This window comes from Rhipicephalus microplus, chromosome X, assembly GCF_043290135.1.
Source record: "Rhipicephalus microplus isolate Deutch F79 chromosome X, USDA_Rmic, whole genome shotgun sequence".
Lineage (NCBI taxonomy): Eukaryota > Metazoa > Arthropoda > Arachnida > Ixodida > Ixodidae > Rhipicephalus > Rhipicephalus microplus.
Genome location: NC_134710.1, coordinates 126,819,498 through 126,838,795, shown reverse-complemented (window position 1 = coordinate 126,838,795; position 19,298 = coordinate 126,819,498). Strand labels below are relative to the sequence as shown.

At 43.7% G+C, this 19,298-nt stretch overlaps 1 protein-coding gene across 1 annotated transcript in view; it reads right to left on the bottom strand.

The window, feature by feature from the left end:
* Positions 1–19,298, bottom strand: part of LOC119176827 (dnaJ homolog subfamily A member 2) — a 55,015-nt gene that overhangs the window by 16,235 nt on the left and 19,482 nt on the right. Inside the window, exons 5-7 of the mRNA XM_075877640.1 lie at positions 13,174–13,254; positions 3,725–3,858; positions 576–718 (exon numbers count right to left, since the gene is read on the bottom strand). Of these exons, the coding sequence (XP_075733755.1) occupies positions 576–718; positions 3,725–3,858; positions 13,174–13,254 (358 nt within the window). The remainder of the gene's footprint in view (positions 1–575; positions 719–3,724; positions 3,859–13,173; positions 13,255–19,298) is intronic.

Sequence of the window (19,298 nt, the reverse complement as noted above, 5' to 3'; positions counted from 1 at the left end):
CCAAAAGAACCAACCAAAGATAGTACGAGCACTGGAATTCTACCAACCGAACGCCCTGGCCACTTTTGACAGCGCTCGCGCCTGTAAACTCCCAGCCGAATACGCCATGAGATTTTACAACGCAAAACTATCAGCTGCACATTCGCTGGTGTGAACAAGCCATCATGCCAACTCCCAAAAATGAGACAGCAGCCAAGTAGTGCAAGAAAGCTATGCATGAGAAAACATGGGTTGTGATCTTTGTGTGGCAATCTACCAAAATCATATAACACTGAAACAAATGGCATAAAAAAAAACATTTTTCAACAGGCTGTGCCTTCTTTTCAGCGTATTTTAGTTGTGTGTGGCTACGGAGAAATAAAATAAGGATTAATCAGAAATGTTACTTTGTTAAAAATGATACTCCTCTACTCCCCCCCCCCCCCCCCCCGCCTTCCAATGATTCTCTTACAAAAGGTTCAACTGTAGTATAGTAGACACATACAAAAATGGTCAAGTTTATTTTCTCAAATGGAATTATTTTGAAGGTTCAGCCCACAATAACTTTTCTTTACAGAGACAGGCAGTGAACCTACCAGTTGGTCACCTTCACCTCTGAAGACTATGCGCTCATTGTCTCTCATTCCTTTGTCAATGTTCACTTCTATGTACTTGACCTCCTTTACCACCTTGCGGCCTTTGCAGCTCTTGCACGCATCTTTCTCGTTGATTACCTCGCCTGCTCCCGCAAACAGAAAAGAAATACACAACAATTACACAAGGGTTGATCGCTACAAGCATTGTACCAAAGCACTCAAGGTTAGAAAAAAAGCACGAACAAGAACCTTGTTTTAATTCATTCCAGCACTGTAGTTGCACAGTGCCTTTTATAAAGGCATATATTAACCATTTCTTTTAATGCTAGATTATGCTCATCATCAAAAACAGGAAGAAACTCCTGCTACACCTACAGTCATGCGGCTTTGTGTTCAGGTTGTCGGCAGCGGCTGACACGATTACCTAATTAACTTAATTGTAGCGGGACCACAATTGTAATGCAAAGGGAGACTGTTCACTGCATTCAATACAAAAACAGAATTTCGGTATTCGATTATAATGAGAGGGTCCACTTTAGATAGCAAAAGTATGGAAAAAGTCATTACATTACAGTGAGTACAGTATATCCGTAAACTGCATTGAGTGATCACGCCATTGCTAATTACTCTATTAGGAGGGCCTTTGCTCAGTAGTGAATCAAAATTCAAGATTGCGGCAGAAGAGCCACTAGGAATAAAGAATGCACATCCGTGCTAATAGAATCCTTTATAGAATATGCATGCATTGACAGCATTTGTGCGCCCTCGTCGGGTGCATAAAAACAGCCAATAAAACCCCAAATATGGCGAGAAAGGCGCTTGCTCGTGCGAGGGTAGTTTAACATTTTATGGTATGCGAAAACCGTATGAACTTAAGAGGTTAGAAAAATGAAATATTAATTTTCATATTGCTTCATAATTAAACATTTTATTCATTTGAAATGTGAATGAAACATTCAAACATGTGTAACTTGCAGCCATTTATTCAAGCATGCCTAATCTCTTGGATCAAGCAGTAGTTTTCAACTTTGGGAAGACATTTCTGCAGCCCATAAGACAGCAAGACACAGCATTATGAAGCAGAGGGAAGTGAACGACATAAAGAGGGGAAACACAGAAAGAAAGTCGCTTTCTTGATGAGAGTATGCACACCAATGAGCAGCAGCTCAGGGTATGTCTCTTCATTAGAGAGATTGTTGGGAGCCTGTCAGCACCAGAAATTGAGCACAGCAACTACCTTATGTACAATAAAGCATTGCTCCCTTAGCAGAAATAATACACATGTTTACATGATATGTTCTTTGATGCCACAGCTTGTGAACATTTGTGTGCACTGCACTTTTTGTACCACTAGAGAGGCCTGGATTGGTCTTATGCCACGAAACGTCATGAAGGCTCTCTCTTTCATGGTAAACAAGACTACCTCAGACCTGTCTCTAGTGCTTAGCAGTGGCACAAAAACCACTGGCAGCCATGCACTGCCGAGTCTAGGGCACTGTACAGAACTACACCGAACTCTCAACGAGATATTTGTAATGCACAGTAGTGTCCTTTAAAATGTTACATCACAAGAACTTAAGACATTTGTGGTGGTGGCAGGCAGAGGATTCATTCAGTTACTGTTCCAGCCATGACCGTGCTTGCATAATGTGCCACTAACTGACAGCTGCCCAGTTGACCTTACAATCCATTGTGAACAGTGTTGCTTCCATCCATTTGAGAATACAAATAAGCCAATATTTAGATAAACCTAACCCTACCTTTCTGACCCTTAGATATTATATGCGTTCACTTTTGCACTAAAAGCCTCCTAATCACTCAAATTTATGAATATCATAATAGTGTAACCAGCAGCTCCCAACATCATCCCTGCAGCTCACTTTCTACAGATTACAACTTCGTATAACTGTGAAATGGAAAGTTAGAAAAAGGTGCATCAATTGCATTTAATATTGACAGTAAAAATGGTACAAGAACAATGCTATCACTTACTAGAGAAAGACATATGAGAGTTGCCATACATTTTATCATTCTGATGTACCTCCATACAAATAATACTGTTGGGAAGACAGCAAGGCAAGAAGCTTCCCTCTGCACCTCCATGCTTCGACAAGAGGACTTTGCAGGTGTCGTCAAGCCTTTAACATCCTCCCAGACGTGTTGAGATTCCCTATGCTAGGCAAACATTTTATTTTTATACACAGTATTAATGCAAAATATGCCTTCATTTAAAAAAGGACAAGCATTTTGCAGGTTATGTGGGGAGTAGTGTCAGCACCACTCTTTCAGAAAGTGAAAGAACTTGATTTGGAATACTCTACAGTCAGTGATGGAAGCGACTTTTTATGTATTGGTGCATACTTTGGAGCAACCATAAGTGTTTTTGGAGCAGAAAAAAATGTTAGTTTGGAGCATCCATTGGTGTTTTCAGAGCTGATACAAAACTTGCCATATACATTAATAGGAGTTCAGGGCATCGTTGAAGCATCTCGTGAATATCAATATTTATTACAATATATATTTCACTGACAAAAATCAATGTAAATTTCAAGAGGCAAACGATTCAAAAGAAAGTTGGTTGTCAAAAATTTACCAATAAATAAGCTATATAATTCAAATACTAGAATATATGAAGTAGAAATCAAATCAAACCAGTAAAGCTGAGCGCATCATTTTAAAAGTAGCCACTGTCCTACATAACTGTCTCCAAATAAGCAGCAGATAATTGGTGTGAAATAAAAGCAATCTTACTAACTTTTATATTTCCCCACACTAGCCTCCAAGTCTAGCTAGGAAAAAAAAAACTGCCAAATGAGCTGCATGCTTAACGTGCCAGTTCCTGTTGCACAAATGAGATCAGAGCCAATAACGCTGCACACTAGTAGCATACTGGGATGATAGTGTAAGGATTTTTTTTAGTTTTGTTAGGACTTATGAGCTAATTAAACAGTAAAAGTTCGTCATTCTAATTCTCTCAGTGCCGTTTTCGAGCAGGTTTGGAGCAGTTACTGCCAATTGGTTTGGAGTAGTCCTTCCATCACTGTCTATAGTGGAACAAGCACCTAAGACAGCGAGTTCTACAAGTTGCATAATCCTGCTCCTGACAACGTTGCTGTTATAAAACATGCATGCTTCACAAACACACTCACCATCCCCATGGCAGTCTGGGCAAGTGGACTGCATTTGCTGCATCATGTTTGGACCAATGTGCTTGAATGTCACCTTGAATCCTTGACCTCTACAGCCTTGGCAAGTTATCACTGAGCCAGTTCGGCCCCCTACCCTGAAAATTACATTGTAATAGTGTTACAAACAAGTTCAACACATAGTATAACCTGGATGCAAATAAATTCTATCTGCAAGTGTAACAGCAACATTGGCACAAAAGAGACATATTATAACCTGGATGCAAATAAATTATATCTACAAGTGTAACAGCAACATTGGCACAAAAGAGACTCGTGCAATTGCATACAAAAAAACCTGAACGCGAGTACGAGAACTGCATGGTGACGTGAAGTAGGAGGGCAGGAGGTCAACACATCGGTGCTCAAGAATAGCACGACTCATTGCGTATGGGTGTGCATATTTTATCAATTGGCAAGAACCAGGACATGCCCAGGCAACTAGCACATTGTGCTAATACAGTGGCTACACTTTGTAATACATTTTACAGAAACAACGAGACTTCTTTCTCTATGTTATCATAGCACAAGAAAGTTAATACTGAAGCCCACTAGTGCCACAGCACAGGCAGTTTTCCCCACAAATACGGCAATTAAAGGTAAAAAAGTATGCCGATTTACCGCACTCAAAACTGTTAACTGCTAAAATATTTCAGAGAGAACAAAATTTTTCATCACATGGCGGCCTTCTAAACTTCCCAGAATGTTGTCTGGGTGTTGTTCGCGAAAAAATTAATTTTAAAAGTACCACTCCTACTTTATATACCAAATTTGTCTACATGTTAAGTAAAGGTGCTTGTATAAGGTGTTTGAACCTAGGTAATAATACAATTTTTGTGCCACATACACTTTCACACATTTAGCCGTAATATGTTATGTCTGAATTTCTTCTATTACAATGCCAGATTTCCATCTGTGGCATGGTCAAGTTCTGCATAGATTCAATGTATTAAAGAGTCTGAAATTTCGGACGCTTATAGCCTTCGGCATTCAATTTCCTGGACTTTTTTACTGTTAACCACCGACCCAAAGTCACCAGTGACGCTGCCATTTTGGTTGTTTTCATATTCTCGCACTGCCAATCCCCGCATTGCGCCACGGCTGCCGTAACGTCGAAACCGCACGTGTCAATCAGTTGCCAGTCTTAGCTTAGCGGCTTAGCCAAGCCAAACCTCACCGTGTTCGTTCACGTGTTGTTTTGTCAGCTCTGCGGTAGTGTCTGCAGTTGATCGTTTGCTGCTGCGCGCTATCTTTAGTGATCATGTTTCCCGACCTTCAGCATCCACCGAGTTGGTGGATGCTAACATGTGGTCTTTTTTTTTTTTTACCATGACGCCGCGGTGAATGCGCTAACACCACATGGTGAAGTCTCACAACGGCGCACAATTTTGAATGCTCTGGCCACACCAGTCGCCCCGCTTTTACCAAAACTACCAAAGCCAGCGAGTGTTTTCACATTACAGTGTCCTGGGTGATCGGCAAGCGCAGTGATGATGCCGATTGAGAAGGCCACAGGTTCAGCGTACAAAATCATACCACCAAACCTAGAGTTAAATCTGGCTCGAGTGTCTATGAGAGTAGAACTGGTTGGGCTAGTTGATAGATCAGTGCAAAAAATCAATTTCAGTACAAACACACTACACATTCACGCACACACACACAAACACAGCATTGTGCATGTTTTATGTCTGGTTGTGTGCGTGCGTGAATGTGTCCAGTGTTTGCACTCAAATTAATTTTTTGAAATGTACGCGAGGCTAATTGAATGGCGCTTCGACCACCATAGCTTGAAATCGAAGAACTCGGCCTCCAAAAAAACACATGACCACAAGCCCCAGCGTGTGTAGTTGTCTTATTTGTCTTCTTGTGTAGGAGTTATGAACACTGGGTTCCTAGATTCCAAGCTATGTATTAACAGGATAGACACCAGGCTCTCTAACCACAATGGGATTGATGGAACGTTCAAACTTCGTATCTGCTTTGGGTGGATTTCGTTCTTGGCATTCACAGCGCTTGTTCAACGAGAATAAAACAAAGTGGCATGAACTTATTCTCAATAAAGACATGCTTCATTCTTCCATATATAAAGCCGATTGCAGGAACTCTGCGTGACCTTGATGACCCAAAACCGCGACAAGTTGAACCGAACTGGGGTATTATACACTGCTAAGAATTCTTCCAGATTAGGCGCTAGCAAATAATGAAGAAATTTTTCTAAATGGTGAAAATAAACATGCATCATCAATTTATGGAAATAAAAAGATTGTATATAACATTAAACACTTTATACCAAAGGCAGGCACGTGTGTGTGCTCATGCGCAGAAAGATCGTAAAAGCAGTGGTTCGTTACAACAGAACTCTCTCACCGCTGTAAAGACCATTCAGTGCAGAACAAAGATTTTTAACGCCAGGAGGTTCACTGAGGGGCGCTCACGTAGCTTTGTTGTCATTTTGCAACCACGTTGAGTCCTTCATACCGTCTTACTTTCTTTGTCACTACGGTAACCATTTCTTTTTAACTCCGGGAGGTTCACTGAGGGGCGTTCACGTAGCTTCATTGTCCTTTTGCAACCATGTTGAGTCCTTCATACTGTCTTATTTTCTTTGTCACTACGGTAACCATTTCTTTTTAACGCCGGGAGGTTCATCGAGGGGCGTTCACGTAGCTTCGTTGTCGTTTTGCAACCACGTTGAGTCCTTCATACCGTCTTATTTTTTTTGTCACTACGGTAACCATTGCTTTGGGGTCACTGTGGCATAAAGCAATTAGATGTGCTTGGACATGAGCCACATTGACATGAGGCACGTTCTTGCTGAAAGTCAGACAAATACACGAGAAGGGACGTGCGAAGTTACACTCATGTGAACAAAATTCGTTCACATGTGCTTCATGTGAGTACTGGCAATGTGTGTGCTAGTCATGTCAAAATGTATTCACAACAGCTCATAATGCTGCTAGTATGATATTGACGTCATAAGAAACTGAGGCACATACATTGGTGGTTCCAATCCACCCCTTCCCTGTACGGCAGCACATGCTCGTTTCCCTAGCGGAAAGCTCGCCAGGCGCTTCTCTATATTGGATGCTTTCATCTTGGTGATAATGGTTTCTTAGCCCTTATCCAATTCCTGCTAAAAAGGGCGAGGAGCTGCACAGGAAAATGAAAGTGGCTTCCACTGCCATACTCCGAAGCCACGGAACACCACCCGCGCACTGCACAGAACTGAAGAGGAATCTAGCAATACAGAGCTTTGCTGAAAACAGCCCCTATTTCCATGGTATTGGCGAATTTCTATTTTTCTTAATTTGAATGACTCTTCGCTCTCTTCTCACTTTGGAGTATACTCCCCCCCCCCCCTCCACGCCGCCACCGATCCTATTAGCCCCGTACCGATCACGCACCGCCGCTGGATGTTAAAACACCGGCACGCCGCCGCCGGCAATTTTGGCAACGGCAACATGTTAACTGAAATTGAGGCAGACATGATCGCAAGCAAGCGGAATGCCGTGCAAAAGAAAATAGGAGACTTCTTTGCGCCCAAGTGCTGAGACAGCGCCGGCCACGTCGAATTTTTATTCTTTTATAAACTGCTCTTTTCAGAGCCACCTAAACGATGCATCGGTTGAATTGCAATGGGAATCTTGTACTCCGGCCGTTACCCTCTGTCAGCGAAGAATGCCTACAAGAAAAGGTGCGTTTTCACGTGCATTCGTTTTTCTGGACTGCTCGATTTTCCGAATGTTTTTGCAGACCCTTGAGGGTCCGGGAAATCGAACGTCGACTGTACTTTTGAATATTTGAGCAATGAATGCTTACTTCACAGAAGGTATACACTGAGAAAAAAAAATATTTTTAGACCTCTGAAGCTGCTAAAACTTAACAAAAAATCCTAAATTTCACAATAGTCATTTTTGTCCATTGCACCATGTGGTGGTCCACTTAGAAATCACCTTTATATCTTAATCGAAGGCAAATAAACAGTTCTCTTTATGTGGCAAATTTTTTCATTAGAATTTTTGTGTTAAGGAAGAAAGTTTTTGAAGTTTCCCACTGGCGGCTATCTTCCCATTGGGCCATACTACAGCTCCTGCCTTAAGATTCCCCATTGTTGTCAATGGGAAAGTTACACGGAACGAGAAGAGACCAAAATTGTGTTCCATTTAACAGGAGTTCCATTTACATAGAGATGTAGAGGAGTGCAGAATCCAAGTGTGCAACCAATCGTATAAAAGTTAGTAGTAGTACTGTTTAAGCAGCAGCTCCTTTCAAATTTTCCCTTTCCCGAGAGTCTACTGAAACACATTACCAGCTGTACAACTAAACACATGCTGTTAAATGTATGCTTAGTGTGATAGAGTTGGCACTGATGGCTGTGAATTCAATGTGTAAAGGACAATGCTGCAATGTGCTAGTGTGGCAAGAGAGTGCGTCAACATTTAATTTATATACATAAGAGGCCAAACGCTGAAAGCTGCCACAGAGGGCAGCTACTTCTCTCGACAGCACCCACTTGAACACTTTTCTATTGCACATGAAAGAGCGGCAAGAACGAGTATTACTTTGGCGATAAATGGAATGATGGTGCAGAGTAATAGCGTTTGCCAGAAAAATATTAAAAGATGAAGAAAAAAAACTTGAAGGGTCATTTTCAGTGTTCTCAATCACGAGCATTCCTACAGGAAAATCATGCGAAACAGGAATGTATGAATGCAGTCCCACAGAACTATGGATAAGGTAAGCCAACACCGCCTATTTTTATCAATGCCAGCCAGATACGCCCGATCCAGCTGCTCACGAAACCCTCTCCTCTTGCCCTTTCCCATTCTCACATCGCCTAGCCTACACGTGTTCTTTGCGGTCATGGAGGAGAGTAACCCCTCATGCAGTGCCTCTCGACAGAAACCGTAAGAAGTAATTTTTGTTCAGTTGTGTACAGATCTGCGGGGCGGCAACTTTCATTCCTTGTATTCCCGATATTGGCAGTCACGTTGGCTCTGTGAAATATACTGTGTTCTGAGAAAGCGTGTCGCCGTTGGTGGCGCTATGCGGGCAACCATAGAGGAAGCATCACTGCAACGTTTCTGAATATGCTGCTGTGATGCAGCGGCAGCATTGTCTCGAGCCAGAAAGAAGCAGCATGAAGAAGCGAACCCGACGAACGTATAATATTAGTGTGGGAAACATCTATCACATCTTTGGGGGAAGTGCTCGAACGCACGTATGACACAAGCAGTGCGCCCCTCACACAGCGCTGCATCATGACCACTCCCCGAATTAAGACAGACCAACGGCTCCCATTGAGAATCGTGCGTTTGCAATGGCATTGAAAAAAATAAAGGAGGCATTGGGCAAGCCATAAATCAGTAGTGCCATACAGGGTTCGTGCAGGTTTCCAAGAGAAAAATTCAAGGACTTTTCAAGGACCTTTCAACAAATTTAAATAACACGATTGTAGTTCCCAATTAAGTTTACTGCACAAAAGAATGGATGTTCAGTTCGCTTATTGCAGTTTCACTAGACTAGAAGTTTGGAAGCTCAGGGCAGGTCTCAGTTTTTTTTTCTATACGAGTCATAATGCTATCAAGTTCAAGCATGTAACAGCTTGCGAAAGACTGCGAAAGTCAATATTGATGTCACCAGTCGCTTCTGCCTTTTCAGCAAAGTCTTCAACAGAGGTAATTAAATCGGCAACAACTGCTTCAAGTTTCTCTTCAGCTGCATGCATTCAACTTCCTGGATAATCAGGCGTGTTTTTGTCCGACTTGCACTTTCTTGGCACTTTTTCTTCGATTCTAAGTGTGTGCAGCCTCGCTGCGGAAACAGCCAATTTGAGCTCTTATGGCGACATTTAAAATGCCACCTGCCCTTTCCACCAAGTCACATATGACACGCTGCAAAATATACGCAAGCCCTTGAAGTTCTCTACAAAGATTTGGCAGTTGACGCTAAACCACCGTTCAACACTTGCTTGTCCATGGCTAAGAACAAGAAGGAGCTTGGTTGTTTCCCATAGCTCTTTATAGGAAGGGTAGAAGCTCAAGAGTTCGCGAAAGAACTCGTCCAGTCTGTTAACGCTTTTCTCAAAGAGACAAAGCTCATGCTTGAACTCTTCCAGCATTTCGGTGTACTCTGCAAGCACACATTCCCGCCGGCTGTCACTCAGTCTTCCTGCTATGGTCAAGATGTCTAGCACCTTTCTTAGGTCCAGCAGGCACTGATCTGGCTTTGAGCACATGAGCTGGGAGTCTAGATCAGACAGGTTTCGAACCAAAGATGACTTCAAGGGACTTCGTTCCAGTATTTTCTTGGCCACAACTACCAAAAATTGCTTGCACTCCATTCTGAAACGAAATGCATCCTTTGCACTAGCTTTTGAACCCTTCAGTGCTTGTTCACACTTGGGACCAATATAAGAGAAATGTGGTTAATGGGGTTATCAACCTCCACCCTCAGCAGACCAACTCCACCCAATAACAACAACACTGAGGCATTCGTGCATTTTGAAAGGAGCTTCCACACAATACTTTCAAGATCTCTCCCAAGAAAGAAGATCATGGGTTTGTCAGATTGAAAGTCTTTCAAGAATGGCTGAATAGTCAATTCAACACTGAGGGCGAAGTTCAGTTTTGCCAGTGACATGTCAAGGAGTCGTGACAAAAGCTATGCACATTTTCAAAGAATGCACACTTCGGTAAGCTCGCCTGCTTGCTTCTTGCAGACATCACATATTTCTTCATATTCCAAAGAAGCAAAGCTCTCTCAATCACAATTGTGTTTTCCACGCATCGATGGGACACAAACGGCAGAGGAAATTTGTTCTGGGTAGTCACGGTTGAAAAACAATCCCTTCGTGCAGGTGTCATGGAAGAGTGCACTCATGCTTGACAGTAGAATGTCGATGCCCCACTTAGAGGCTGCGATGCTTGCTTTGTAAGCATTATGGACGGTATGGAGGCCACAAGTTCTCAAGTCGATGATGATATGTGGTGTTTAACGTCCCAAAACTACCGTATGATTACGAGAGACCGTAGTGGAGGGCTCAGGAAATTTCAACCACCTGGGGGTTCTTTAACGTCATTTATCGCACCCAAATCTGAGCACACGACAACATTTACGCCTCCATCAGAAATGCAGCCGCCACAGCCAGAATTTGATCCCGCGACCTGTGGGTCAGCAGACGAGTACCTTAGCCACTAGACCACCGTGGCGAGGCGTCCCGAAGACGACACAATGGACTTGGTGGTTCTCTTGAAAATGAGCTTGCATGTCCCTAAAATACTTAAGGTTGACATTTGGCTCGTCCATGGATATCTGAAGAATCTTGCTAAGTAGCAAAGGCTCCAAAGCCTTCAGTAGTACGTTCTGCACATCGTCTGCTGTGGAGTGCCCCATGAAAACAGAGGTGCTAGTGACCACCTTGTGTGCCGAGTCCCAATATCTCACATGCACGACCATTTGCTTTTCTTGCAAGAAGTCATTCATCGACTCGTCAAAAAGTATGACGTAATATTCGGACTTCTATACCTATTCTCGCAAGCACGACAAGAAAAATGGCCTCAGTCCACGGCACGCAACATACGCACATTTCTTCCCACCACAAGAAAATGATTTGGCCACCTGTCAGAAAACATTCGCTTGAACAAGTCGCCACTTTGTGCCGATGGTCTGTATGAGTAGTGGGATGTAATCACTTTCAGTGTCCACAGAATTTCGGCACAGGCGACAACCTCGTGCCACGTGCAGGCGCTGCTAAAGGCCGTTTCACATGACAAAAAGCAGCGATTTTCAGGCTGTGAATACGCTTGCAGCGAAAAAGGGCAGTTTGCTCCCATCGCAGCGGTCCCCGACGAGCTTCCAACATGTAAAAATTTTTCGCTCTGATCACAGCGGCGGGAGAGATTTTTGGTCGGGACCCATCGAAATAGGGCTGGTCCGGCCAAGCCGTCAAAATAGAGTCGACGTGTTTGTTTTGGTAATGGCCGATGCTGTGCATTTTAAACTGAATTTAGACTAAAAAGTGTACTTAAATGACGAAACAAGCGAGCTCTTCGTTGGTGTTCCTGGAAACTTCATGATATCATAATGCAAATATTACATTATATTCATGACAGCCACAATGAGCGGTGGCAAGAACTTGCCGCTCCAGTCGCAGAGTGAAAATCGCGGACTGTTCGCGGTCCATGTGAAAGGAAACCGCCATTAGCAGAGGTTGCGAACATAGCGATTGAAGCGAACGGAACAATTTTTTTCGCTGCAGTCGCGGCATGTGAAACTGCCTTAAAATCGGTCGCTTGGGATGGAGCCGAGTTAATGGATCGCTCCCTTGAGCTTGCCGTCAGGTAGGTCTGCATAAAGTTTCCAGCTGACACAATTCCACTACGCTTGGTGCTTTTTGCATGGCTTTTGAGAGCGGATTCACCCATAGAAGCGACGTCAAAGCTCTTTTTGCACAATGTGCATTTTGCACGGTGTGTGTCCAATACATCCGGCGCAATCCAACGCTTATAATTATCGTTGCTGAGCCAGGTGCTCTAACCTGCATTTCCCAGGCACTGCTGCAAATAATGCCACCTGCATGCACGATCATGCGATCACAAAGCACACAGCAACCAACATGTGCAAAACAAAACACCGGAGCACGAGCAAGCACCGACAAGCTATATAGCCTACAATGTGGCCAACATTGATTGATAGATATGTGGGGTTTAACGTCCCAAAACCACTATATGATTATGAGAGACGCCGTAGTGGAGGGCTCCGGAAATCTCGACCACCTGGGGTTCTTTAACGTGCACCCAAATCTGAGCACACGGGCCTACAACATTTCCGCCTCCATCGGAAATGCAGCCGCCGCAGCCGGGATATTTTGCAAAGTACAATGTGGCCAACAGATGATACTGAGGTGGCAGAGGCTAGCGAGTGTGTGCTGCACTTTTTTTGCATGTTGCTGCTGGGATACCACTAAGCGAAGCCAGAAGAAAACCTCTTAAGCACTAGTATAGTCTACAGCAATAAGCGCATTCGTGCAAACTTTTTCCCTGAACTCAAAAATCTGTAGCCTCATTGTGGCCATCAGCTTATGGCTTCTCACCAAACAAAACCAAAGCAAGCCAGATAAAGATAAATGGCGCTGCGGGAGTGCGCATGCCGTCATCTCATACGGGCGGTTTGACTGTGTCAGACTTCGTAATCGTGGGAAGCGATAAGCAATGATGTTTGCCCGGCACCACGCTCAACTGCTGTGAATTGCGAGTCGTACAATTAAACCCTGCGAAAATCCCCAATATTCAACGGTTTTCAGGGACTTGTACGAAAATCCAGGACTTTCAAGGCCTGGAAAACGAATTTTTTTATTTCGAAGGTTTTCAAGGACTTCAAGTACCTGTGTGCACCCTGGCCATAGCACTTACCCTTCACAGGTCCTGCAAATAACAGTATGGTCCACTTCAAGTTTCACTGTTTTACCATTGTATAAATCTTCTAATGACACCCTGCAAAAAAATTGTCACGCATCAATGTACATTCACTCCAAAGAGTACAAATTGTTTAAAAACACTTGTTTTAAATAGAATAATGCTGCTAATGTTTTGCCATTATTGACAATGAGATGGCTAAATGTCTACCAATAAAATTCAAATGATTTTCAAGGTTTTCAAGGCCCTAAAAATGTTAGTATAGTCAACTATTTAATTCAAGCTTGTAGAGACCTCTGAATTTTGTTTGATTTATTAGAAGTTCTCAGATGACTCTGGGTGAGGTGAGACCACACATAATTGGGCATTGAATTTATCACATTTAAAAATTTTTAAGAGTATTTTTATACCCTAACTGCACACACTGAACAGAAAGCATAAGTGTAAGGTTCACAAGTTTATCTGCCATTTACTGCTGATCAGACCTCTTAAAGAAATCTGGAATCGCCAACTGGTTCTTTGCTATATTGCCCTTCAGCCCAAAGCTCTCTACACCAGTTGAGATCCACGACATACCATGCGTGCACTTAGTTTAGTTTCAAACATTCGTTTACTCGCAAAGCCTTTTTCCTTGAAGGCCCGAGGCACTTTTAATTTCTGGACTGTTAGGATTATATAAGCATGCAAAATTTTAAATAGTGAGAAAGCAGCAGATATTTTCTGGTATGGAACTGCAAAAAGTATGAATTAACCGAATGATCAAGTGTGAATTAACCCATTGATTCCCAGTATGAGAAACACTTTTCAAAACTTCAAAATATTTCTTTATGTTCTTAGAGTCACTAGTAGTGCAAGTGTTCAATGAAAAACTTGATTTAGTCTGCGAATTATTAATGGGATGTTGCATAAAATGGAGGCCAAGCAAAGAGAAAAAACTTTTTATTGCCACCATTAATTTTGACGAATTTTCAAATTGAAGAAAGCACAAAGCTCAAAGCATAGCTGTTTGTCGCCTACTGGTGGAAACTTGCAAAACAGTTACAGTCTTTGTTGAAACAACATCACCTTACACTTGGCACAGGAAACATAGGTGTACCCCCCTGGGCATGCCTTGCAGCGGTTCCGTTTTGCATTCCATGTGGGCCAGTGCTCCTTGCTATCTCTTCCGACATCACGGGGGGACATTTAGGCACACTTTCTTGAGTAGCCCGACATTATGAATTGAAGGGCGCCCTGGTAGTCGTTTGTTGAGCTAGATCAGACTCGTTGCGAGCTCAGAGGAATTCTCTCAAAGGTGTGGGCGGCAATTTGTGCTGCTGGAGAATTTTCTTGCGCATGAACCATGCATTAACAGCAGCTATTTTGAGGGTGTGTCAAAACAAATACATATACCAGCGTTTAGACCCGACAGAAAAACTATACGAGAAGCACATTTTGTCAAGAAGATCCACGCCACCCATTGATCTGTTGTAGGCAGGAATTATCGCTGGACGATCGACAAAAATGTGATTTTTCTCCTTGCTGCCCCACCTTTTGACTGATGTAAGCGGGTCAGCACCAATGCAATTCAAAAGGAGAGTAAAAGTGCAGTTGTCATGCCACTTCACTGCCACCATTGTCTTTTGGTCACAAGAAGTGACTGAAGTATCACAGGCGCCCAGACCTCGATTTTTCATCCATCAACTTGCTGTAGATGAGTGCTTTCACGAACCGTGCCAATATGAAAAATTCCCATTCTTGAAAGCTGCTCTACAAGCCGAGGGCCTGTGAAAAAGTTATCAGCGATGACTAGATTGTCTCGCTTCGAGAGGCTGGAACATAGCTGGAGCACGATCCCAGCTCCCAACCCAAGCTGGTAGCCACCCTGGCTGCCATAAAAACCTTTGTTGCAGCGCTGGTAGAGCTCGAAATCATAACACAGACCCGATTCCCCAGAACGTGCCCAAAGTTTTAGACCCCATTTACTCTTTGGTTTATTAGGCATGTACTGACGAATGTAACACCGCCCACGGAAGGGGATCAAGATTTCGTCCACTGCAGATTTTTTTGTTTCTTGGGGCAAGACAACCATGTTGCTGCGCAAGAAATTGAGCCATGGGTGCACTTTCCAGCATTTGTCTTCTTTTACTTTGTCATCGGCCGCTTCATTATCGAAAAAACGCAGGTGGCTTGTTATCTCTTCAAATCTTTTGTGGGTCATTACCTGGGCTACTAACCCATTGGCTACTAACCGATTGAAAAAAAGAGGGCCAACCAAAAATTTTAACTTTGTCTGAATTAACCAAAACTATGAATTATCAGAGTTTGAATTATCGCGAGTCTACTGTGTAATGGTGTATTCGGTTGGCCGCTCCAGTCCTCTGGCTCAGAGTCACTAGATGCAGAGTCAGCTTGCAATCGGCGCGCGAGAGGCAGCGTACCAACCGAATGTGTCAGCGATCTCGGAGCAGTGAAGGTCCTATAGCGCCGCCGTGCGGCCAATGCGAGAAGCCTTTGGGCAAAAATTTCCTGCGGTGCAGCCACAAATGGCGCTGATCAGTTCAGTGGTCATCTCAGAGATGTCTGGACACAGCGAAAGCCTTCCGAGCTCAGCACATAAATCTGGCAATCGTTATCAGATCTGCTATGTAAGGCAAATCACGTGGCTGTATGTGAGCTGCTGTAACGACAGCATTTACATTTCTTCCGCTTTTGCTAGCCGCCTCTATTTTGACGCGGTGCATTTATGGCTTCGTAGATGTGAACTCGCCCCATACACTCAAAAACGCCACTAACAATGCACGTGCAGGAAGTATTATGCGCCTGGCGGTGTCCCCATTCTGAAATGCGTGCTCGAACTGTTGGTGCAGTTCACCCGGTTCACCTGCCAGCAGCCACGCGATTTGCCAGCTTATGTCCTGTGATCCGTCCTCCCAGTCAGATTGTGCCACGCTCTCACTTCAAAGTCTGAGCAGTTGGGAGCACTCCAGAGTCTGAGGCTAATGCTCTGAAAAACCAGTCGAAGGTAACCCAAGCGCTCGAATTCTACCAACCATACATGAAACCACTTTTCAGAGCACATCAGAGCCCAACCCAACCCAACCAGTAAGCGCCCAACCGAATATGCCATAAAATTCAAGGGTTTTTCAGAGTTTTATGGAGCAACGAGTGCTTACTGAATAATAAATACCCATTTATTGCATTCTACTCAAGCATGAATGTATGTGCGCTGTATTATAAAGCACCAATACAAAGCATATTTTAAGCATTACAAATGAACAGAAATAATTTTTTTTAAACATACAGACGACAATCAGTGTTCATGATGCCACTTTTGTTGACACAGGCCACTTCCATTGACACAGGCCACAGCCAGAAAAATTTGAAAGCCAACTCTACCCGTTTTTCGAGTTAAGTGGACATCAATGAAATTTGCTGGGTACATTCCATGCAACATTTCACCACTTGTAAAACAACAGCCTTGAAAGATGTGCAGATTCAATTGCATCATAGGTGATGCAGAAATATGCCAGTCTGAAGGTATGTGACGAAGTACACACTTCAAATTCCTCCACGAGTTTTGTTTCCACTACCAAATGAACTACTAAATAGCCACTGGCCCAACCAAACTGCCAAAGAAACGTCGCAATTCTTTAGTTTTATAAGTAACTGACAGCACCATGATGAATGGCTGGACCAGGGGTGAGACGGCCGAGACTGAATTGCGAGCAGTTTTTGGAGCAGGCAAAATTCCACTTTTGGAGCAGACGAACCTTGCTTTGGAGCAGTTAGCACGCAAACACTGAAACAGACTTTGAAGAAAACTTTTTAACAGATTATAGCCAGGTCTGAACTGCACTATACTGAACTATATATATATATATATATATATATATATATATATATATATATGGGATTTCGCCTAAGAACAGTGACATGATTTAGCCTATTACTGTGTTGTCTTTTTGTACGTCTATCTGCTAAGCTGGGTGGTTCGCATAACATTGCCTCTCGTCTCCCCCAGTGCACTGCACGCTTTTAACAGACAAAAGTGTGCTGCACCGCTGTTAGCGGCCACCTCGCACTTGACCATTTTCATGAGCGCAGTGCGGGAGCAAAGAAACCTTGCCGCACCAAGCGCAAACATATGGCACAAAGTGTTAAGCGAATATGGTACTAGGTGATAACGCCGCTCGACGCGCAACCAGGCGTTAATAATACTGCCCAAGTTGGCCTGTACTAGCCCCGTTCACGTAGAACTCCTAGCGATGGTGCTTCCCAAATCCCGTAAGGCTCCGCATGCCTCACGAAACGAAGAGCCAAACGCAGAGACCAAATTGTTGAAGAAAAAGGGAAAGAAAAAACGAAAAAAGGAGGTATGTCAGTCCAGTCACGCTGCAGAACAGCCGCCAACCGCCGCACCATTCGGACATAAAGCTAAGCCTAAAAGCTCGTCTAGCCCAGCGCAGGCATGCAGCAACGCTTATTCAAGCGCTCGTAGCGAGTTTCAGTTATAAAACGAAGCAGTGGAAAATCAGTTTATGAAAACTGTACCACATGATTGCCAACTCGTCATGAGTCACGAATAAAGCGCAGAGACGCCCGTTAATATAGTTTCAAGTGATTTGAATGCGTGTTCTGTTACCACGGGCTCTCAAATCGTGCAAGTTAATCTTTCATGTCTTTCGCCACCTGCAGACACCGATGTGCGAATTAGGTGCGTGACGACCTTTTAAATCGCTTGTATAAATAAATTAGTCACTAATGGAGGTAAACCGAGAGCATGTTGCAAGCGTTCAGTCGCTCACCGAACCCAGTTTGAGAACCCACGCGCCAGAGCGTCCAGGAGACGTACATGAAGGGGGATCACTCCACATTTACACGATTAAAATGCTCACGGCAAACGCCCGCGCGTAGGTGACCGCAGGCAGCAGCGTAGACAAAATTCACAGCGACCAAGGGAATGAGCTACGCACAAACTTGAGAATCAACCCCCGCAACACACGTCACTCTGTTAGGGTGGCTAACTCTGGTTTTTGCTAAGTGAAAGGGGCACCAGAACAGAGAGCCTAGCTAGAAGAAGCGGCACGCTCTAATGATGATCAGTGGTATTTTATGGCGCAAGGGCCAATTGATGGCCAAAGACTAGAGATATGACCAATGATATGTTGCGTGGCTGTAAATGGGCCGTAAAATTCCTCACACTAACACGGGTAAAAACGTAGAGGTAATAAAATTATGACAGTGGAGTTAAATATGTGCAGTGAAAGTGGATGGCAAAATGTCATTAAATAAAACCATGACCGAGATGTAGTCACCGCAGCCATGACCACGGTACAGAGGTCGTGCTACAGATCACCTCGAAATATCGGGTGAAAGCTATGAACATCTTGTAAAAACATGAAAAGCGATTGCAGTTTAAAAAGCGGATCCCTACCGATGAGCATCCCAGGGGGTAGTGGGAGCTGCTGTCGGTAGGGCAGTAAAAAATGCTTTTTTCTTAGAGCATCTAACTCATTGCACTGGACGACAATGTGGAGAACCGCGGGTGGTTCTCCCATCTCTCACACAGTGGTGGATTGTACGTGGACAGAAGATATGAATGTGTAGAGTGTGTATGTCCTGTTCTTAGCCTTTTAAGTGTTACTTCCGTGTCGCGATTTTGATAGCACCAATTACCTAGTTGCGGCTTAATAGCATGAAGTTTATCGTCTGTAGGTATCCCAAGTGCTCTGCAGATACCCCCTGAGCTTCAGTTTTAGAAAAGGTTTCAAGTCAAGTGCAGAGATTGGTATTGATGCATTGGAAGAGGTGCCGTTGGTGGAAGTAGCCAGCTTGTCCCCCAAAACGTTCCATTGTATCTCACGGTGCCCTGGCACCCAGCAGATGACATGGTGTTTTGATGTGTACAGTGTGCACAGAAGTGAGTAAAGTGACACCAGCATGGGGTTTGTGTTTTTTAGGGGTTCTCAGGGCTTTAACCACACTTAGGGAATCTGTGTATATTACTGCCTTTTGTAATTTTATCTGTTTGATGTGTTTTATGACCGCCAGTATTGCATAAGCTTCTCCTGTGAAAATGCTTGCATCAGGATGAAGAACGCCAGCCTCGGAAAAGGATGGGCCTACTGCGGCATATGACA